The sequence below is a fragment of the Taudactylus pleione genome, unplaced genomic scaffold (assembly GCF_031769625.1).
Source record: "Taudactylus pleione unplaced genomic scaffold, aTauple2 ptg000707l, whole genome shotgun sequence".
Taxonomy (NCBI): Eukaryota; Metazoa; Chordata; class Amphibia; order Anura; family Myobatrachidae; genus Taudactylus; species Taudactylus pleione.
Window position 1 is genome coordinate 15,865,295 of NW_028285109.1, and position 20,735 is coordinate 15,886,029.

General features: G+C 43.2%; 1 protein-coding gene across 1 annotated transcript in view; it reads right to left on the reverse strand.

Annotated features, from left to right (window-relative positions):
* Window positions 1-20,735, reverse strand: part of SUSD6 (sushi domain containing 6) — a 49,352-nt gene that overhangs the window by 9,525 nt on the left and 19,092 nt on the right. The window contains exon 2 of the mRNA XM_088456575.1: window positions 15,559-15,727. Coding sequence (XP_088312701.1) covers window positions 15,559-15,670 — 112 coding nt within the window. The 5' untranslated portion in view covers window positions 15,671-15,727. The remainder of the gene's footprint in view (window positions 1-15,558; window positions 15,728-20,735) is intronic.

The window sequence follows — 20,735 nt, forward strand, 5'->3', positions numbered from 1 at the left end:
CAATTATTTTGGGGTGAGCATTTCGGCATGGGGCCCCCGGAGTTGCTCTGGCTGGGCCTTTTTCAGGGCATCACCACTTAATTCACATGGATATTTTTTTATCACTTAAATATTTGTTTGTCTATTAGTTATGTAATTTTAACTCTCTCATTATATTAACACTTATTGATTTATATTTACACAGCTATACTTTACACTTCACTATCACCTTTTTTCGTGTGATGCCCTGGGGATGGTCCTTGGCTAGATTCTTTTGGGGTTCCCTGCGCCTCAGACGTGAACCCCATAATGTTAGGGATGCCAGTATAGAAGAGCCTTGACGCTGGCCTGGCGCTTATTCATATATTTACAAATGTATGTAAATAATACCTCTGAATTTCTATTATGTAGGATTCAAGTATTTTTGTTGATATTGCTGCAGTGTGCTGGAGAGCAAATCCCTTTTTTTCCTGTAACACCCTGTACATCGCATGCTTGCCGGTACACATTACAGCGGCGCAATGAAGAACTGAACGATCACTTATTCCTTCCTTCACTAATATGCAGGGCGCCACATGCCATATGGTCCGGTTGGCTCAGCAGCACGGCACAGAATGCGATATCGTCCCATTGGCCGAGCAGCATGGCCGACCAGACGATATCGCATGTGACCGAGGGAGCGCGCAAACCAGGAATACATGATCTACCCAAATTGGAACAACATCACTCCAGTGTGTATCCAGCGTTAGAGAGAGAAAGTAGAAGGAAATAAAGTACCAACCAATCAGCTTCTCTCATTTTTCAAACACAGCCTGTAAACTGACCGTTAGGAGCTGTTTGGTTGGTACTTTATCTTTCTCCACTTTATCCCTCTCAAAGCTTTGATAAATCTCCCCGTAAGTGAGATAGATATACACACTTTATATTTAGAACATATATATATACATGATTTGATTACTTGGCATAGATAACTAGTATGCTACTTCTCATTGAAGCTTAATTGTCAGCAGTCACTAATTGCATGTATTAGGAAACCTATTACACCAGAGTTCTGTTAAGAACAGAATTGCATAACTCTAGCAAAACACTTCCCTGACTAATCACATCATTGAGACATCGTCCCTCTCTGTGGCTATGCTACACATTGTAGGGGAGGATGTATCAAACCTTGGAGAGAGGATAAAATGGAGAAGTTAACCAAGGCAACCAATCAGCTTCTGTCAAGTATCTAGCATAGTCCATCAAATGACAGAAGCCGATTGGTTGCTATGGGCAACTTTTCCATTTTATCTCTCTCCAAGGTTTGATACATCTTCCCCTAAGTAAGGGGCAGATGACACGCTATGGGTTGTAAGAGGCTACCATATAAATAGCCTAAACTGGTGGCCCACCAATGACAAACATGAAGATCGCAATAGACGCAAATGGGGGCTGTACAACTATCTGCCCCTAGAGTGGATGGGAGCAATCATCTCTCTTACATATCAATGCTGCATAACGCATAAGTAATGATGGTTTAAGCTTATATCCACACACATTTTTATCAGCAGAAGCAGAGTTCCTGTAGTTGGAGTGGGATGTAGTCTGGAACCCGACGGTCTAAATGCCGACCGCCGGTTTCCAGATTGCTTTATCCCGACTAGGGACAAATGACAGGCGTCTAAATGTAGATGCCTGTAATTTGCCCGAAGTCGGGAGACCGGCGCCCGGCATCCCGATCGCAGCGGACAGCCGCGGGGGGGGGGGGGGGTTTAGGTTTAGGGCTCCCGGGGTGGACTTAGGGTTAGGCTCCACCCCAGGGAGGTTAGGGTTAGGCACCCCCCCGGGGGACTTAGGTTTAGGCAGCGGGGAAGGTGGGGTTAGGTTTAGGCACAGGGGGTGAGGTTAGCGTTAGGCACCCCTAAGGAGGGTTAGGGGGGTTAGGTTAGTTGATGCTTTCCTTTAGGACGATTGGGATTTCCAGCGCTGTCGGTAATACATATCACACCCATTGGAGTGAGTAGGTAGAATACTTTTTATGCAGTGTTAGAACCTATATCACTTTTCTTAAATGGAAAGTACCCAGCCTGCATCTGACACTCATGCTGCTCTGCTGCATTCCGAAGTACAGGTTATATTTCCCTATAGGTATACTGCACTCCCTGACACTACATTCCCTTACTACGTATGTGCTGACTGGAAGGGCGAGAGCAGGCATTGCGTCCTCTGCCCACCCCAATTGTAAAACTTCTTCTGCATGCCAGTAATAGTGTAACTCTGAAAGAGGCAATTTATACACTAAGGCCGGGTACACACTAGGATGATATCTGCACAATATGTTGTTTCTAGGCAAATCGTAACTACTTATTGTGCAGATTGTACAGTGTGTATGCCCGATTCAGTGCTCCCGTGGGTCGTATACGACATCTAATGATTGGCCGTGCTGCACGGCCTATCAGAAGGTATTGTTTACGATGTGGTGCAGTTTAATGAAGGACTGAACGAGATAGTGTTCCTGTGTCCATAGGATTGCAGTGTGAACGGGCAATCTCGCTTGGTTCGGGATGAAGTGAATTTGTCCCGACCATTGTGCCTGTCGTCCTAGTGTGTTACCCGGCCTGATCAGTTATTACAGTGAACATCATCAGACAATAACACCTGCTGCTATGCCAAAAGCTCTGCAACAACATTATTATAATACACTATTTAAATTATTGTTTGTGCATCTTAAAGGGACTACAATAAAGTAATGCCCTTCTTTCACAATTATTTTTTTTCCTCCATTTTAGATTAACTCCATATAGTTTATTAGAGGTGAATTCCTTGAAAATTATGGATTGCAAAAAGTCACTAATTTTTATGTATGTATGTATGTATGTATAATTTTTTTATTTCATAGTTTGAGATTTGTTCATACTATTTGCTCTGGGCTGTTCTGGACCATTCTGGATTTGTTTCCATTGAACATTTACCATTTGTCCATAAGGGTTTCATGTTGCACCCCTCATATTTCGTTATCTTTACATATTTGTCACCCAGTGACAACCTTGTCAGTGGGCTATTTCTATCGGATATACATTCATCTAATGGATATATGCCTGGTTATACTAGGGCACACAGAAAAGCATCACAACTGACTAAGAGAAAATGCAGCTACATGAAGTCATTTTCTGGATAATTACCAATTAGTCGGGGGAGGGCATGGGGTTGAGGAAGGGTCACCAAAACACTGCAGGGTAATTTATCTTTGTCACCTTGGTAAGGAGCAGTGAGAGAGAGAAAAAGAGAGGAGAGAGAGAGAGAAAGCGAAAGAGAAAGAGAGAAAAAAAAGAGAGAAAAAGAAAAAAAAGAGAAAAAGAAAAAAAAAAAAAAAGAGAAAAAGAAAAAAAAAGAGAAAAAGAAAAAAAGAGAGAAAGAGAGAGACTAGTAATCCATGCTGTATCAGTTTCTACTCTCCCTGTAGAAGATCAGATCAGGAACTTCACTGTGCTGCATTCTGCACCTTTTAAGCACAGCGGCACTGGCATGGTAAGCAGCAGGATGAAGGTCCTGAACTGATCCGTGGTTCTCAGAGTTTCTTTCCAGCTTTATGGAGGAATTAAGATTTCAGGTTGTAATGAACAATGGAATCCCACTACATAAGCAATCCCGAGAGTTGGAGAAATTAACCAGAAATCCAAAGTGTATGTAATGATTTTAAGAGGGGGAAAAAATATACAGAAAAGAAGATGAAACGAAACAAGTGACTCTCCTGCATAGCAAATATTCTGAAATGATTGACTGACAATAGATATCAACCCCTCAAGATATAAGGACAGAAAACAGTGGGAGATATTTAGAACACATGGTCAATGGAAGGCGCAGGTAGAGAAAAAAAAACTTTTAAAGGGGAGCATGTTTATCATGCAGAAATAAAATAACTACAATATTGGGGCCGATCAGGAGTAGTACTCATCTGCTGCTTGTTACCTTACGCTAATGACGGTGTTACAAAAAATTATTCTGAAACGGGCGTCCCATCTCCATCCGCACACGACATACGATCAAGGAGGTCAGCTTACATGTCCACTACAGTTCTGTGCAATCACATGGTCGCCACCCAGTTACCCCCCCTTTTCATGGAGAGTGGCCCGCACTTTCAGTCTCCATCCGTGTGCGTATGGCGCATGCGCAGTTTGCCATTGCTTTCTGCAATGCATGTGCAGTTTGCAGATATACGCAGAATGCATTCAACTCAGAATCAAGCACATTATATCTAAAAATGTTATAACGAAAAGCATTAACACTATAGCTGCACCGGGGCCCACATGGGCAGAGAAATCTAGGCTTTGAGAGCTGGTGATATACTAATGGGAGTTGTGTTGCAGTTTCATAGCTTAAAAAAAAAATAAAAAAATCAGAAAATCGACACTGCTGCTCTAAGGACTTATTAGGTCACCAGTAATATAGATTGTCGTTTTTGTTTTTTTCCTTAACCGTGTTTTTAGATGTATTAAAGGTCAACAAACTGAAAACGTAATTTTGGAGTCAAGTGTGGCTAGTGTAGGTAAGATGAGACAGGAACACAATGATTGACAAACCACATGCAGAGAATTAGAAAGGCATGGGTGGGAATAAGGCGAGATAACAATAGCACAACAGGAAAGATGATTAAAATGAAACAGAATGCAAAGTTTTACTGAAGCTTTAGTGCAAAAAGCAAATGAGTTACAAACAAGTAGGAAAAACTGGTATAACACAAGTTCTACTATCCTGATGTGTCCTCATACACCAAGGCGCCTTGTGTGACATATACGCCATGCCAGTTTTATACTTTTGCATCTTTTTTTTTGCACCACAGCCACATACCGACTGACTTGTAGTGTACTGGGGACTTCCTATTGGCACTATTTTGCAATAGTGTCAGTGTAAACCTGCATGATGCTGCGTGGCGGGGTGCATAGTGTAAACCTGCATGATGCTGCGTGGCAGGGTGCATAGTGTAACAACCTACATGATGCTGCGTGGCGGGGTGCATAGTGTAAACCTGCATGATGCTGCGTGGCGGGGTGCATAGTGTAAACCTGCATGCTGCGTGGCAGGGTGCATAGTGTAAACCTGCATAATGCTGCGTGGCAGGGTGCATAGTGTAAACCTGCATAATGCTGCGTGGCAGGGTGCATAGTGTAAACCTGCCTGATGCTGTGTGGCAGGGTGCATAGTGTAAACCTGCATGATGCTGCGTGGCAGGGTGCATAGTGTAAACCTGCATGATGCTGCGTGGCAGGGTGCATAGTGTAAACCTGCATGATGCTGCGTGGCAGGGTGCATAGTGTAAACCTGCATGATGCTGCGTGGCAGGGTGCATAGTGTAAACCTGCATGATGCTGCGTGGCAGGGTGCATAGTGTAAACCTGCATGATGCTGCGTGGCAGGGTGCATAGTGTAAACCTGAATGATGCTGCGTGGCGGGGTGCATAGTGTAAACCTGCCTGATGCTGTGTGGCGGGGTGCATGGAGTATGATCTCTTATCTTAGTGTCTTTTTCGCACAGCTATAGCATGCAAATCCACTAGCGGTGTACAGGGTAAATTTGCCTTGTGCTTTTATGGTTTGTGCTTTAAAAAAAAAAAAGAGGAATGGTGCGCCTTAGTCACATTCTTCATGGCACGCCAAACACGGGTATTTGTTGCGATTTGAGGATAGGTGTAAGTGGATACATCTGTAGGTCACGCAAACAATTAAAAGAATGAAGCACAATTAGCTTCTTCAAATGCTTGTGGCACAGTTGTTAGCAATGCTGCCTCACAGCACTGGGGTCATGAGTTCAACTGCTGATCAGGACATCTGTGTACAGTTTTTATGTCCTCCCCATGTTTGCATGGGTGTCCTAGGACAGATGTGAATGACAAAATTTCTGTTCAGCATTACATTAAATGGTGGCACTATGTAATTAGTAATTCAATGCTAAAGGGAGGGCAGAGCAGTGACTTACAAAGAATAGTACAGATGTGTCCTCATGCTGAGAACATAGAAACATAGAATTTGACGGCAGATAAGAACCACATGGCCCATCTAGTCTGCCCCTTTTCATGTATCCTTTAGGCAACTTCAACCCTATTTACTCCTTACATCTCTCAAGGATATTCTTATGCCTATCCCAAGCGTGTTTAAATTGTTCCACTGTTTTAGCTCCAACCACATCTGATGGGAGGCTATTCCACTTATCCACTACCCTTTCTGTGAAGTCCTTTTTCCTCATATTTCCTCTGAGCCGACCTCCGTCCAGTTTCAGTGCATGTCCTCGTGTTCTTGTACATCTCTTCCTTTGTAGAATGCTTCCCTCCTGTCCCTTGTTAAAACCCTTCATGTATTTGAAAGTTTCTATCAAGTCTCCCCTTTCCCTTCTCTGTTTCAAACTATACATATTAAGATCTTTTAGTCTTTCTAGGTAAATTCTGTGCTGTAGATCTTGCACCATTTTAGTTGCCCTTCTTTGTACCGTCTCTAATGTGTTTATATCCTTCTGGAGATATGGCCTCCAGAACTGAACACAGTATTCTAGATGAGGCCGTACCAATGACCTATACAGTGGCATTATCAATTCTTTTTTCCTGCTACTGATTCCTCTACTTATGCAACCAAGCAAATAAGCTTGCCTTCCTCATTGATTTGGTGCATTCCTTGCCTGCCTTCAAGTTTTCTGAAATGGTGACTCCTAAATCACTTTCCTCCTCTGTAAGTTCCAATATAGAGTCCTTGATACTATATTTAGCCTTTAGGTTATTGGGACCCAAGTGCATGATTTTGCATTTTTTTACATTAAACTGTAGTTGCCATGTTCTTGCCCATTCCTCTAGTCTACCCAGATCCTCAGTCATTTGTTTTACCTCTCCTGGTGTGTCTACCCTGTTGCATACTTTTGTGCCATCTGCAAAAAGGCATACTTTCCCTTTAATATTATTTGCAATATCACCAACATAGATATTAAAAAGCATTGGCCCAAGTACTGATCCCTGGGGTACTCCACTGGTTACCTTTCCCTCCTGTGAATACACTCCATTTACTACAACTCTCTGTTTCCTATCCTGCAACCAAAATCTTATCCATTCAACAGTCATAGAATCCAATCCCAAGCTTTCCAGTTTGTTTATCATCCTGCGATGTGGGACCGTGTCAAAAGCCTTACTGCAGCCTAGATAAGCTACATCTACGGTCCCCCCCTGATCTATTACTTTGGTCACCCAGTCAAAAACAAGTCAATGACTGATCAATTCAAACCAGTGACATCACAGAGGCACCCAATAGCTGCCACAACCGTGTGCAGACAAGTACCCTTCTACCATACCTAGCTATTATTGCTATAAAGCAGTAGAGTAACCGCAATTAATCATATTTGGGGCGATTCAATTGTTTTGTGGGCGGCAATAATTAAAGGGCGCCCAGTGTTGCAATTCAATTGTCCTGGGAGCCCATTATCGCAGTCTTCATGCAAAATTAGACCAGGTTTAGCAGCGTAAACCGGCTGGCTAGGGCGTCCAAGCTGCTGTTTGGGCACCCTAACCATGGGTTTATCACACATTTATGCTCGCACCCTCCTGAGGGTGCAAGCAGAATGCCAGCGGCTATCGTGCCCGAACGGAGCAACAACTGAATTGCTCCGTTGGGCACCCGAAAAAAAATAGCCGCCTAAAAAACAATTTAATTGCCCCCCATTGTTGGTAGTTTTTAGACCAAAACACGTTACAAATTCTTACATATGACCAATTAAGGTAGGCATTACCACATTTTCTTATCCCACTATTTGTTTATCATCAAATACAGATGTGTCCTCATACATCTAGCCTCTTTGCGCATTAAACAGTCCTTCTAGCCGTGGCATGACTCCGTAGCGCTGAGCGTCTTTTTACATTCAAATGCGTTTTATTTGCACAGATGTGAATAGGACGCACAAACAGCTTCTGCTGATTAAAATTATATGCAGCATGCCTATTTTTTCGCTGTGCGAATAAGACGCACTGGAAGGTAAAAAGTCGCACGGAGCTCGTACTTTGTGTAGCGCACGGAGGATAGATGTATGTGAACACATCTGTACGTAGTATTATTAATATGGTGTTGTCCAAGTTAACGGATGTTGACAAAGACTGCAGTATACTGCCTCACTGGCCTACCATGGAGTGTTCCACTTCCTTTATTTACTCACATGCCAAACGTCAGCTTAATTTAAAAAGTTAACTACTGGTTTCTGAAAATGCCAGGTGGATTTCCCAAGCATACCATTGGATAATGCTTTTGCATCTTTTGTACGCAAACCCCCCCCCCAAAAAAACGAGCTTGTGTCGACATCATATGCAGAGATGCATTATAAGTTATTGCATCGCTCCTACATTACGCTGCACATTTATATTGCATCTTCTTTATACAGTTAAGCAATACATGTGTGGATCCCTCACTTCTGTGTCTGTACCAGAGAGAACGATGTATCATATTTTATGTATATTGTTACATATACTCTTATGTTGTCCATTTATTCAATATTTGTATGTGATTTGTGCAGTTCTAAAATAAACCAGTTTGTTTTTTTTGTTCTTTTCTTTTTTTTTTTCACATTGTTGATAACCAGAGAACAATGTTTTAGAAACACTAGACCAAAGAGAGAGAATATACTTACTTGAGGTTTTAAAAATAATGTGATTTCATGTGAAGACTAGAAGACAACTTTGACACATTCAGGTTTGGTAGTCACGTTTAGTGAAGTGTGACACGTACGTCAACTACATTGCTTATCTAAGCGCACATTTATTAACGAGTTTTATGACTAAAACGAGTGATAAATGTCACTGTGTATGATAAATGGTGCTCCAGCCAATCAGCTCTTAACTGTCATTTTTCTAACAGCTGACAGTTGGGAGCTGATTGGCTGGAGCACCATTTATCATAGACAGTGACATTTATCACTCGTTTTAGTCATAAATGTTGAAAAGAAAGCAACTACTGCCTGATGCATAACCAGACACTGGTGAATTATCTAGGTCCCATCTGAGTGACCTTGTAATGCTGAACAGGAACTTCTAGCTTAGTTTGACTAACCTGACAGTGATATATATAATAATATTTTTTTTTACCTGAAATTCACATGACCATTCCTGAACAACAGGAATGGTCATGTGACTTTCAGGTAATACAAAAATTAAATATATATAGATAGATATATTCAATATTAACATGGCCTGTGGTGTTTTAAGCTGTAGTTACACTGTGGCCATGGCAATTCTAAGTTATTCTTTTTAACATTTCACAGACAATTCACTGACAATGCGAGTGTTGTGTTCAGGATATGTACAGTATATGTTGGAGTCTCAGAATTGAGGATTACTGCATCATGACGGCTGTACTGGGACTTTCCAACTCAGAAACCGCATGACGTTACTGACTGTTACTGTAAGCTTCCCAAACTGTTTGCTCTCTCTGTGATCTCTAGGGGATATGTAACTGGCAGTGCCGCCCAGATCACTTCACACAAGGAAACATATATCGGCAGCGTGTAAGACTACACGGGTGCATTGTTACGGAACAAAGAGTGAAATCACAGCGTGGAAGACTAAAATGATTACTGTATTGTAAGCTAATAAGCTAAGGAATTTGAGAGATACTTTATGTATGGTCATGTGTTTATTTCCTTTCTATTTTTGTTTTAACAGTTGTTATATCCACTTCTGTTCCCATCTAGCACTGCTAAGCAGAGAAGAGATGTGTGTGGGTTCCTGAGAACAGACAGGGTGTTCCTGAAGTTCACAGTTTGCAGCAGGGTGTGTACAAAACAGATTTCTGGAAGGGAATGCAAGTTGTAAAAGCAGAGGAACTTCATAAAGCTTCAAAGGCAGCCAATGCTTCGTATAAAAGTGGATTGCTGGTGTGTGTAAATGTAACAGTTTATGGTCTCAGACATCTGCTCTTCATGTCCCCCCCCCCACCCCCCTCTCCACTTGTTACCTTAGTTGAGGTCAGGCCAATGCTGTCTCAGTTCACTGCAGCTGCTGGGTACACACTTGGTGATATATCGCTCCTTCTATCGTCAAGCAATATATTGCGAGTGCATCGGCGGGTGTTGTTCACAGACATATCAGGATGGCCCTGCAGCGCATCCGGTCCATGTGTGTATTGGCAACCCGCCGACATCCCGTACACTGGCTGCAGGTACCGCCGACACTGACATCACAACTGGGCGGGCAAATTTAAATGCCATGCCCAGAGGGGATGTCAGCACAGACATATCAAGTGGCCGATTGGTAAGTGTATATAGCTTACCAATTGGCAAATTAGTCTGCCGACCAATCCTTTGTCTAAATTCATACCCAGCATTTCTCTGAGCTCCCAATAATGAATACAGAAAAGCCTCTTCCATGTGTGGTAGCATGTACTGAGCCACCTAGTCATCTGACTGAATGGGTAACAACACCCAAGCAAACCCCATGTTTTTTTAACTGTACAATATATTAAAAACTTAAATAAAATTCTAATGCCCATCTAAAGCAACCTTTATAGCATTAGCATATGTGATCTGAGCCAGCCGAAAAGGACATGAACTATTATAATCTTCTGCACAGGGCAATACACACACACATCACTTGCTCCCTTGCTAAGCTTCAATTACCAGGACAAGAAGAAAAAGTGTCCGCAACTCCTCGATCAGCTGTAGAAGAGATGGGCAACATGAGGGGCACCTCTGCCCCATATAAAGAGAATGGCCAGATTAAACAGCTCATGGCTTTCACTCTCAATTAACTGTAGGAGACCACGCTTCTGCTCCCATTAGAATGCCAATTATATCGCAGCCTGATCCCCAAATACAGAAGCCGATTGTATCCTCTATAGACAGATGGCTGAGTCATTGCAATGCCTTAGGGTCACAATAAGCATCAATCAGATCCTTAAACAGCTGCAGAAGGAATCCACACTGTGGCCCCTTGTGCATTTCACATCCAGACAAGTAGTTCACCACAACATCTATGAACATCATACGTTCTACTGTATGTCAGATGCAGAGAAAACTGACAAAACCTGAGACATGCCACAATGCTTTGCTGCACTTTACATCCACACTTATTTTTCAAACTGCTTTAATTATCAAAATGAAATAATAAAAAGGGATTTAGTCATATCTCATGTAGCACGTGTCCACTCAACTGAAAGAATTGCTCTATGAACAATCCCATATTTTAAAACCTCCTCAGTAAATAATGAATATTTGTTTTTATTATCATGTTGATCAAAAAACTCCAATGGCCGTTTGATTGAAAGACTAAATATATTTTCTATTACAATTGACCAATGAAGTGCAATTATTTTAGACCAACTTACCACAAATGTCAAAACACATCTCTCGGCCCACTATATTAGGTCACAATTCTATCAATATTACACAAAAGCAAGCACAGAAGATACAGTGGCTGGGCCACTTAAACCCTATGTTACATTTGTGCGAGCACACACACAATCTTAGAGTAGGCGTTTTATCATTGACAAATTAAAATAAAACTGTAAAACCAAAACTAACTGAAATATCAACTGGGAACCATACTGGCTGCACAGAGTCTTTACAGTAAAAAAAAGCAACAGTCTAATGCGTTCCAGTTATTCTTCAAATAGTTTGGGGGAATATGTAACTGACTTCCCGAACTAATAGCAAAAGAGGAGAGGTACTGTATGACTGAAAGAGGGACAGGCGAAAAGATTTTGCCTCTTGTTAAATAGTGAATGTGGTTTTTTGCCTTACAAGTCTATTAATATGCAGGTTTTGTTTCAATATAATTACTAATGAAATGAACATTATGGGACATTAGGAGTCGGGTGCGGATGTGTCCAAACTTTAGGCTCTCATAAATTGCATGTCCAAATAGCAGATTTATGGCTATATGTGGAGGCATACACACTCATGTGTCCAGCTCCGGCATATACACCAAGTCTATGCCAGAAATACATGCGGCCAGATACACGAATACATAACCAGGTCATAAGTGTTTTAATCGTGAAAAACGTATTTGCTGTTTGATTTCATTGGGATAAAAACAATCTATAATCCATAAAATATAATATTCCTAAAACACACCCATAAAACCATATAATTTAGGCATGATCAATGAAGCAAGCACAATATGACCTTCTGAGGTGAATTCACAATCAGGAGCGGCTAGCTAGTACTGGTAACTGTCACCACCAGCGTGTAGTGCACGGGTTGGGTATGAGCTACAGATGTGTAGAATGCCAGCTGTCAATAGACTGACAGCGGTATGCCCATGGCTACAACCCTAACAGGGGAACAGTAAGTAATGTTCCCCGTCCTATGTACCCCCTAACCCTCCTTTCCTGCACCCTAACCCTAACCCTTCCGGTAAGTTCCTAAACCAAACCCTCACCCTTAGTGCCCAACCCTAACCTCCCCCATTCCGCAGCCCAAGCCCCCCCAGGGAACCTAAACCTAACCCCCCCCCTCCCCGCGGCTAACAGCTACCCGGCCCCGCTGTAGTTACAATCTGGATGCCGGCTGTTGGGATTGTGGCGTCGGCATCTCCAGCCATGTCTGGATTCTGTCGCTGGTCTTCCCACGCTGATCTAGATTCCGGCACCTGGATTTTGGCAGTCGGCATCCCGGCCGTCGGTCAATTGACCGCATACCGTAGTGCACAAGCACTCAGGAATAAGCTATGGAAACAGCTACTAACAGGTTTATCTGTGTCTTCATGTGTGTTTGCCTCTCTTCACAAATACACAAACACAACCTTACTGTAGTGGGCCTATGCCAGTCTGCCTGGTCCCTCCTAGGCGTCGGTGTCAGATAAATGTAACTCTGCATGCACATATATGGGCACGGCTTACAAATGGCCGTACTTCCAACTCCGCATCAGGCCATAAGAATCAGAAATATGTAAATACAAAGTTATAATATAGTAACATGATACAAAGGTTGACACTTAAGATTTAGTTAAGATAGCAGGTCGCTTCTCTAAGCGAAAAATATAAAAACACTCCCAAGGCATACTAGAAAAATAGAGGGATAACTGGTTTATCTTGTAACAGACATATCAATGACGCACCTTACAGGCACTGAAACCTCAAACTCTTCCTTACTTCGTTGTACCTAATATGTATAGTACAATGTTAGATCTAGGATTTGCACACTCCATCTGAACAGGCTTCCATATCTTTTGACCTGACGGCATCACACACTGACGTTACCAAGCCACTATGCAAATTCTGACATTATGAGAGAATTGCCACATGTGAATGAAGGAGATTCTCATCCATGGTGTTATTATACATCTAAATTCCCCTCCCTGTCTGCTGCCAATTGCGCCATGTGGTCTGTCCTAAGCAGCGATTGGTCAGAGCTCTAGACACATTTCAAGCTGGCATGAGAAGCATTTCACAGTTCTCCTGACAGAAGAATCAGCTGTCAGACAATGCAGCAGGACAGCGGGCACTGGAAACCAGCTCTGACACCTGTGGGAGGGGATATTACCTAGTAAAATATGGGTGAACATCTCCTTCAAGATTTACAGGAGTGCTTTGGGAGGAGGTGGAGGGATTAACAGGACAAACACTGTGGCTAATACTTTCCCAATTATACAGATACAGGGGTTGCTTGCTTATAAAGTTTCAGAAAGTTAAAGATTATGGAGAGAGGAAGCTACGCTGACACCATAAACTGAAAGACATTGCGTTACATTCCACCACTTTGTACTGCACACAAGCTTTTCTTTAAAACTAATTATATTTTCCTTACTAATCGAGTTTAGGGGGCAATAAGTCCCTACCTCACATTACACTATGCCACTTAGTTACTTTAATGTAATTGTGTAGGCTTCAAAGTCATCGCCTAAGAGGAGAATCATTATCTAGTAGAGATAACTGCCTAGAATTCCAGGATGGGCAGCCAGAACAAAAACAATGAGGGTTCTAAGGAGTCATCTTCATGTGTTCCTAATGTCACAGATAACGAGGAGATTTCATGAACAAGATGGCTGCCTCACTTGGTACTCTTGTGTATATTGTGTCAGCAATACATTGTTCTGATCAATTTGTAAGGATCGTGCATCTCACCTATTATTTTGTAATAATAGGTGATTATTTTGTATAACTGGATCCTTTGTGTTTAGGGTTAATAATCCATGTAATTGATGACCCAAAATGGCTGCTGCACCTCTCTATTGTGTTCATGTTTTCTGTAATTTGAGCAAATATAAACCGCTATGTTATATTCATGGTTTATGTAAAGAGCCTTGAGTCTATTAGAAAAAAATGCTATATAAATATAATTGTTATTATTATGGAGCAGCATTGCTGAGCACCTCCCAGTGCCACAAACTGTTATGTGCACCTCAGACAACCAACCAGAAGCAGATAACATTTCATGGCTTAATATCAGTGCCCTCACCCTCTTATTCCATTAATTTCCAAGAAATGAATTAGGTCATTCTGCACTAACTCAATGTTGGATCAGCAGATAGAAAGTCCAGATGTTAGTCCTGACCATGGAACTGCATCTGCATCCGGTTCGGCTATACATATGGGTGCTAGATCAGACCAGTCGTTCCACAGTTGGGCTGAAGATTACAAAAGTGTAGACAACCAGCAAATAGAGCGTGCAAGCGCGGTCATCAGCCCAGTGTTTTTCATATTTGCTCTGTAATCAGTGGATTACCAGTTATTATTATAATTTTCATCATCATCTATATAGTGCTGCTAATTTATACAGCACTGTACAGATAATATGGGACATTCATTTAATTCCCTGCCCCATTGGAGCTTATAGGATAAAGTCTCTAACATACAAACACATACACACAAGTTTTTATTTTGCCAGAAGCCAATTAACCTACCAGTATATATTGTTTTAAGTTTGCAAAGAAACCAAGCTCCCGGCGAAACCAACACAAACTCAGGTAGATCATACAAACTCCACACAGAAGGGCCATGGCCAGGAATTGAAGTCATGACCTTAGTACTGTGAAGGCCCCTACACACACTAGACGATATCTTGAACGATTTGGCCGATTCTGACGCATCAGAACTACAAATCGTTCATATCGTCCAGTGTGTATGCACGATCCCGCGGGTCGTCCATCGCATCCTCAGATCTTTTGTACATGCAGAAAAATCTGAGGATGTAGCTAGTGATGCCGAATGCAGCATGGCCCCCGCTAGCGCCCCCCATCGTCGCTGCCAGCATCGGCAAGTGTGTATGCCCAATCGTCTGATGTGTACCTAGCTTGACACAGTAATGCTATCCGGGATGCCGTTCATTAGCACAGGGATTTAGGTTTGGTGAATTTGGTAGAAAACTACCAGATTTCCTGAAATCATCTTCGGGTGTGTGGCCAGCTGTACCCCAAAGGGACTCCATTCCATCATCTGTATTTATGAGCACAGAGCTGACTGAAATAAATAAGGATTCCTCTTGGGAGTTAAAATATAGAAAGCTAGAACTTCCTCAATGCAAGTGTCAGATCTCTTCACAACAGCACTGGAAAATCATGGATGAAAACCTGGTCACCAAATGTAATTATTTCACTGATGTGGGCAACACTGGATAAGTGTTGAGTCCAGCAAATAGGTCCTTACCTGAACTAGAAGTATATGGCAGAAAGGATAGCAGTAGTAATAGGAATCCACTTTTTCTGCAGGACCAAACCTTACACCACAGGCTTCTCCCTGCCGATACTCTGTGGCACATCTTCCTGGTCCTGGATCTTGGAGAGCCAAGGAACAGGTATGACAACCGGCAGCTGATCTGAAGACAAGAAATGACATGTCATGACAAAGAAAACTAAAGTGGGTTGCTTAATGTATTTTTAACCAGCAAAAGGCGCTACTGATAGTTGAGTCACACCATTACAAACCTCCCTTTGTACTAAACTGACAGAAACAAACCCACTAATTTAAACCCTGAAATGATGGAAGTAATAATAAAACTATTAATTGCATAATCTGGAAACTAAACAGAGACTTAACTAAATCCAATCTGGACTGCCCTGACGTCTCATTACATTGACCAGCATCCGCTTACATGGACTGTTTTGCCAGCTAGTTTTCTTAGGGCTCCAAAATCAGAAAGTCTTCAAAACTTGCCATGTATGTAGTCTATGCTGCTGAGCGTACAGTTATGAGCCCATGCTGCGGGAAGCAATCGGGAAGCTGACTGCCTATATACCGGCAGCCGGCTTCCCGACTGTCTTATCCCGGCAAGGGTGAAATGCCGGGCGTCTAGATGTAGACGCCCGCATTTCCCCGACGCCGGGAGACCGGCGCCCGGCATCACGATCGTAGTGATGCCGAGCGCCGCGAGCGGACAGCCGCGGGGGGGGGGGGGGGGGGGGGAGGGTTAGGTTTAGGGCTCCCGGGAGGGACAGGGTTAGGCACCCCCCGGGAGGGTTAGGGTTAGGCTAGGGGGAGGGAGGGTTAGGGTTAGGCACCCCCGGGGGGGGACTTAGGTTTAGGTAGCGGGGAAGGGGGTGGTTAGGGTTAGGCACTTAGAGGGGGGATTAGGGTTTGGCACTTGGGGGGGAAGTTAGGTTAGGCACCCCTAAGGAGGGTTAGGGGGGTTAGGTTAGTGGATACTTACCTATCCACGATCGGGATTTCCAGCACTGTCGGGCTTCCGCTGCGTTGCACTCTGCTCCTGTCGGGCTGCCGCTGACGGGAATCATACCCATTCCCATGCTGCATAAAGGAGTCACAGCTCGACCCTTTGCTTGGCCTACAGCCATCTGAAGAGCATGCTGGGACTTGTATTTCCACAGCTGCAACACAACGTTTTTCCTATCTCCGATGACAAATCTTTCCTGTGACTTATTCCCACAGCTATGCTCACAGAACATAGGCATGCTGCATATCATTTTAATCTGCAGAAGCTGCTTGTGCTATTTATTCACATCACTGTGCGAATAGGACGCATTTGAAAATAAAGGGGGACACAAAAGATGCATGGTGCTAGCGAGTCATGCCACGGCATGGCGAGACTAGAAGGGCTGTTTAACGTGCAAGAAGGCTAGATGTATGAGGACACATCTGTATATCATCCATCTGCTGTGCTGCAGAGCAGATCCGATATGTCTGTGAGCGATGTCGTTCGCAGACATATTGGTGGTAGAAAACCTGCCGACAAGCTCATGATATATTGGCAGTTCGATTGAAGGTCCAATATATCCCCCAGTGTGTACCCAGCTTTAGACTATGGAGCTGCTGGCCCACTAAGAAGGTAATAATGGTCCTTCTACAAAAGTTATTCTGTCCTTTAACATAAACTACATGGAAGTTCACTATGGGGAAATCCAACGAGTCATAGCGGCAAAAGCCACACTTTGCGTCAGCTCGACCTCGCTCAAAAGCTCCATAGCGCTGCAAGCAAAACTGAGTGAATTTGGGCTGGGAGCGGGCCACAGGGGGTGCGAGATGAGGTGCCGTTGCCAACGTTTCAACCCCGTATCAATGGCAACTCTCACTATTTGGAGATTGTATTCTTTTAAACACAGGACGGGGGGGCAGGTGGTAAAAAAAAAGTTCCTATCAAGCTTAAAATATCTGGAAATTATATTCAGACAGAACTACTGAATGTTTCTCAAGGATGAATGAGTCACTGTAAAAAGCAGCATTTAGCTGATCAAAACGTCATATCAAATGCCAAAAATGATCACATACTGCATCAATTCAAGGCTGCACATCCGTGTCAACAAGCTCTTCCTCTCCATTTATAGCAGAGGATTTTTTTTCTATTAGGTTATCTTTATTGCCTAAAATGTTTCATGGCTCTAGATGTTGTGGGACTACAACTCCCAGCATGCTTTCATGCTTGGTTAGAACATGTTACGTCATAGCCCACTTTATATATCTTATCTACGAAGTAAAAGTATTCTGGGAAAATTAAGTCTTTACAAGCAGGCATGCTTAAAAAAATATTTTGGGGGAGGGGTTATTAAGATTTAAAAAGACAAAATCCAGTTGTTTTAAAAAATCGTAATGATTTTACATACGCGGAGTTAGAGCATAAACAGACAATATTTTGAACGATTTGGACGATTCTGATGCATCGGAACGATAAATCGTTCAAATCCTCAAGTGTGTATGTACTATGCGTGCTCCCACGGCGTTGTTCGTCGCATCTTCAGATCTTTTGTACTTTGCAGGAGGACCTGTCAATCTCGTTAACGATTCCCCTCAGATTGTGCAGTGTGTATGCACTACCGGATGATCAGGCGATAGGATTACATTATATAGTCAACGATATAACCACCAAACGATGCAAGATATCTCGTTTGCACTAGATAGTTTGTCCGGGAGTTCAGGGTAAATCGCTGACGACATTGCATCGTTTTCAAGTCTAGTGTGTACCTAGCTTCAGCAAAGATTGCTGATGCTGTTCCTCCCTCTATAATGGTGGGAGAATATGTAACCATCACCCAAATGTTTGAGTGAAGTTAAACACTAAAGCTGTCATACACTAGACCAACTTACATCCAACCAGCCAACTTGTTGATTGGTTGGAATGAAAACCTGGTAAGGAATGAAAGCAAATGACAATCAGCAATTTGCTCCCAAATGCTGGAAAATGGACAAAAACTGTTGTTTGAACAAATTGTTTAGATCAAACATTTAACAAACTTGTCTGATGACCATTTTCATCTGTTTTCTGGCATTTAGGAGCAAATTGCTGATCATCAGTTACTCCCATACATTACCAGATTTTCATTCCAACCAATCAACTGGTTGGCTGGTTGGATGTAAGTTGGTCTAGTGTGTGGCCAGCTTAAGGCATTAGATATAAGTGCACCATTAATGATGGTAATGCATACCTACAATGAAATACTTCTTTCAGACTAGCAGCTAAAACCAGGGATGATGCTAGGTGTAAAAGGGGACAGGGATGGATTCCCAGGTCGAGTGACCCAGCAATCCAACCCGGGTAGCTTGCAAAGTTTAACACGGGAATGACTTGTGCAACCCTGCAGAGTAAACAGTTTACAGCATGGAGAGTTCCAGATTGTCAGGCGTTTGGAGATGACATAATCCCCAAGCGCCAGCAGACCAGTTCCACTGCACCCTTGTGCAGTGCGAACTGCGCCGACCCGAAAATAACCCGGATCAGCGCCGCAGTCTGAAGGGGGCATGTCTCAGGTCTGACCCAGTTTAGAATCTAGTGTAAAAACAGGATTTTGGTACTTACCGATAAATCCCTTTATCCGATTCCACAGGGGAGTCTCAGTACAGTGGGTATAGATGTGTGATAACCGGGAGTTGGCACTTTAATAAATCTGAATAGTAGCTAGCTCCTCCCCCTCTATATACACCTACAGGTCAGTCTTAAGAAACTGTGCCCGAGGAGAGCTGGAAAATAGAATAATAGAGGAGTAGAGAAGCTAGGACATACATGAACAAACAAGCAAATATGCAAACAAATCAAGCAGACCTTGAAGAACAACGACTGTCCAAACCAGGAAGAACAATAACCAATGCAAGAGGAACAGCGCCGGGTGGGCGTCCAGTGTCCCCCGTGGAATCGGAGAAAGGAATTTATCGGTAAGTACCAAAATCCTGCTGTTTTCTCCTTCATCCACTAGGGGACACTGGAGTCTCAGTACAGTGGGGATGTCCCAGAGCTCCCATCCCGGGCGGGAGAGTGCTGAGAACCCTGCAAAGCAGCACGGCCATACTGTGAAGCGGATGTCGCAAATGTGTCAAAACGGTAAAACTTTGCAAAAGAATGCCGGCCTGACCAAGTGGCCGCCCGACAAAGCTGGGCCAGGGAAACACAGCGGGCAGCAGCCCACGAAGGACCCACCAAGCGCGTAGAATGCGCTGTGATTGAAGTAGGATGTTTTGATGCAGCCAGATAGGCTTGTCTGATTGTCAGACAAATCCATCTAGAAATAGTTGCCTTAGAAGCCGGACGCACCATATCATATCGAACAGCCAGCATATCCGACTTCCGGAGAGATGCAGTCCTAACAGCATAAATCCGAAGAGCCTGGACAAAAGTCTAGGTATCTGGAACTCGAAGAATTGTCTTTAAACGCCGGAACCACAATCGGTTGGTTGATGTGAAACGCAGACACTACATTAGGCAAAAAAAGATAACTGCGTACGTAGCTCAGCCCTATCCTCATGAAAAATGATGTAAGGTGGACAACAAGAAAGCGCCCCTAGCTCCAACACACGCCTAGCAGAGGCGAGCGCCAAAAGGAGAACCACATTCCATGATAAAAATTTTAATTCCACAGTCTGTAAAGGTTCAAATAGGGAAGACCAAATCCAAATCCCATGGGGCCGTTGGAAGTACAAACTGAGGCTGTAACCCGACAACCCCTTGTAGAAATGTTTGGACATCCGGCAATAATGCTAGTTTCTTCTGAAAGAAAATCGACAGAGCCGATATTTGAACCTTCAAAGATCCCAGATGAAGACCTGCTGATAAATCAGAATTCATTTTAGCCAGGCTGCTTCTTTTTCTACAGGCTGAAGGTGGCGCACCCTTACGTTCACACCAAGAGACATATTCCTTCCATATACGATGATAGTGCTTTGAGGTAACTTCCTTTCTAGCCCTTAACATAGTAGGAATCACCCTGGAAGGGATACCCTTTCTTCTTAAGATAGCCCTTTCAACAGCCACGCCATCAAACAAAGCCGCTTTAAGTCCTGATAGATAAACGGACCCTGTTGCAGTAGATCTTCTTGCAGATGAAGAGGCCAAGGAGTTGTTAGAGCATCCACTGCCACCGCCTGTGGATCTCTTGTCCGTGAGC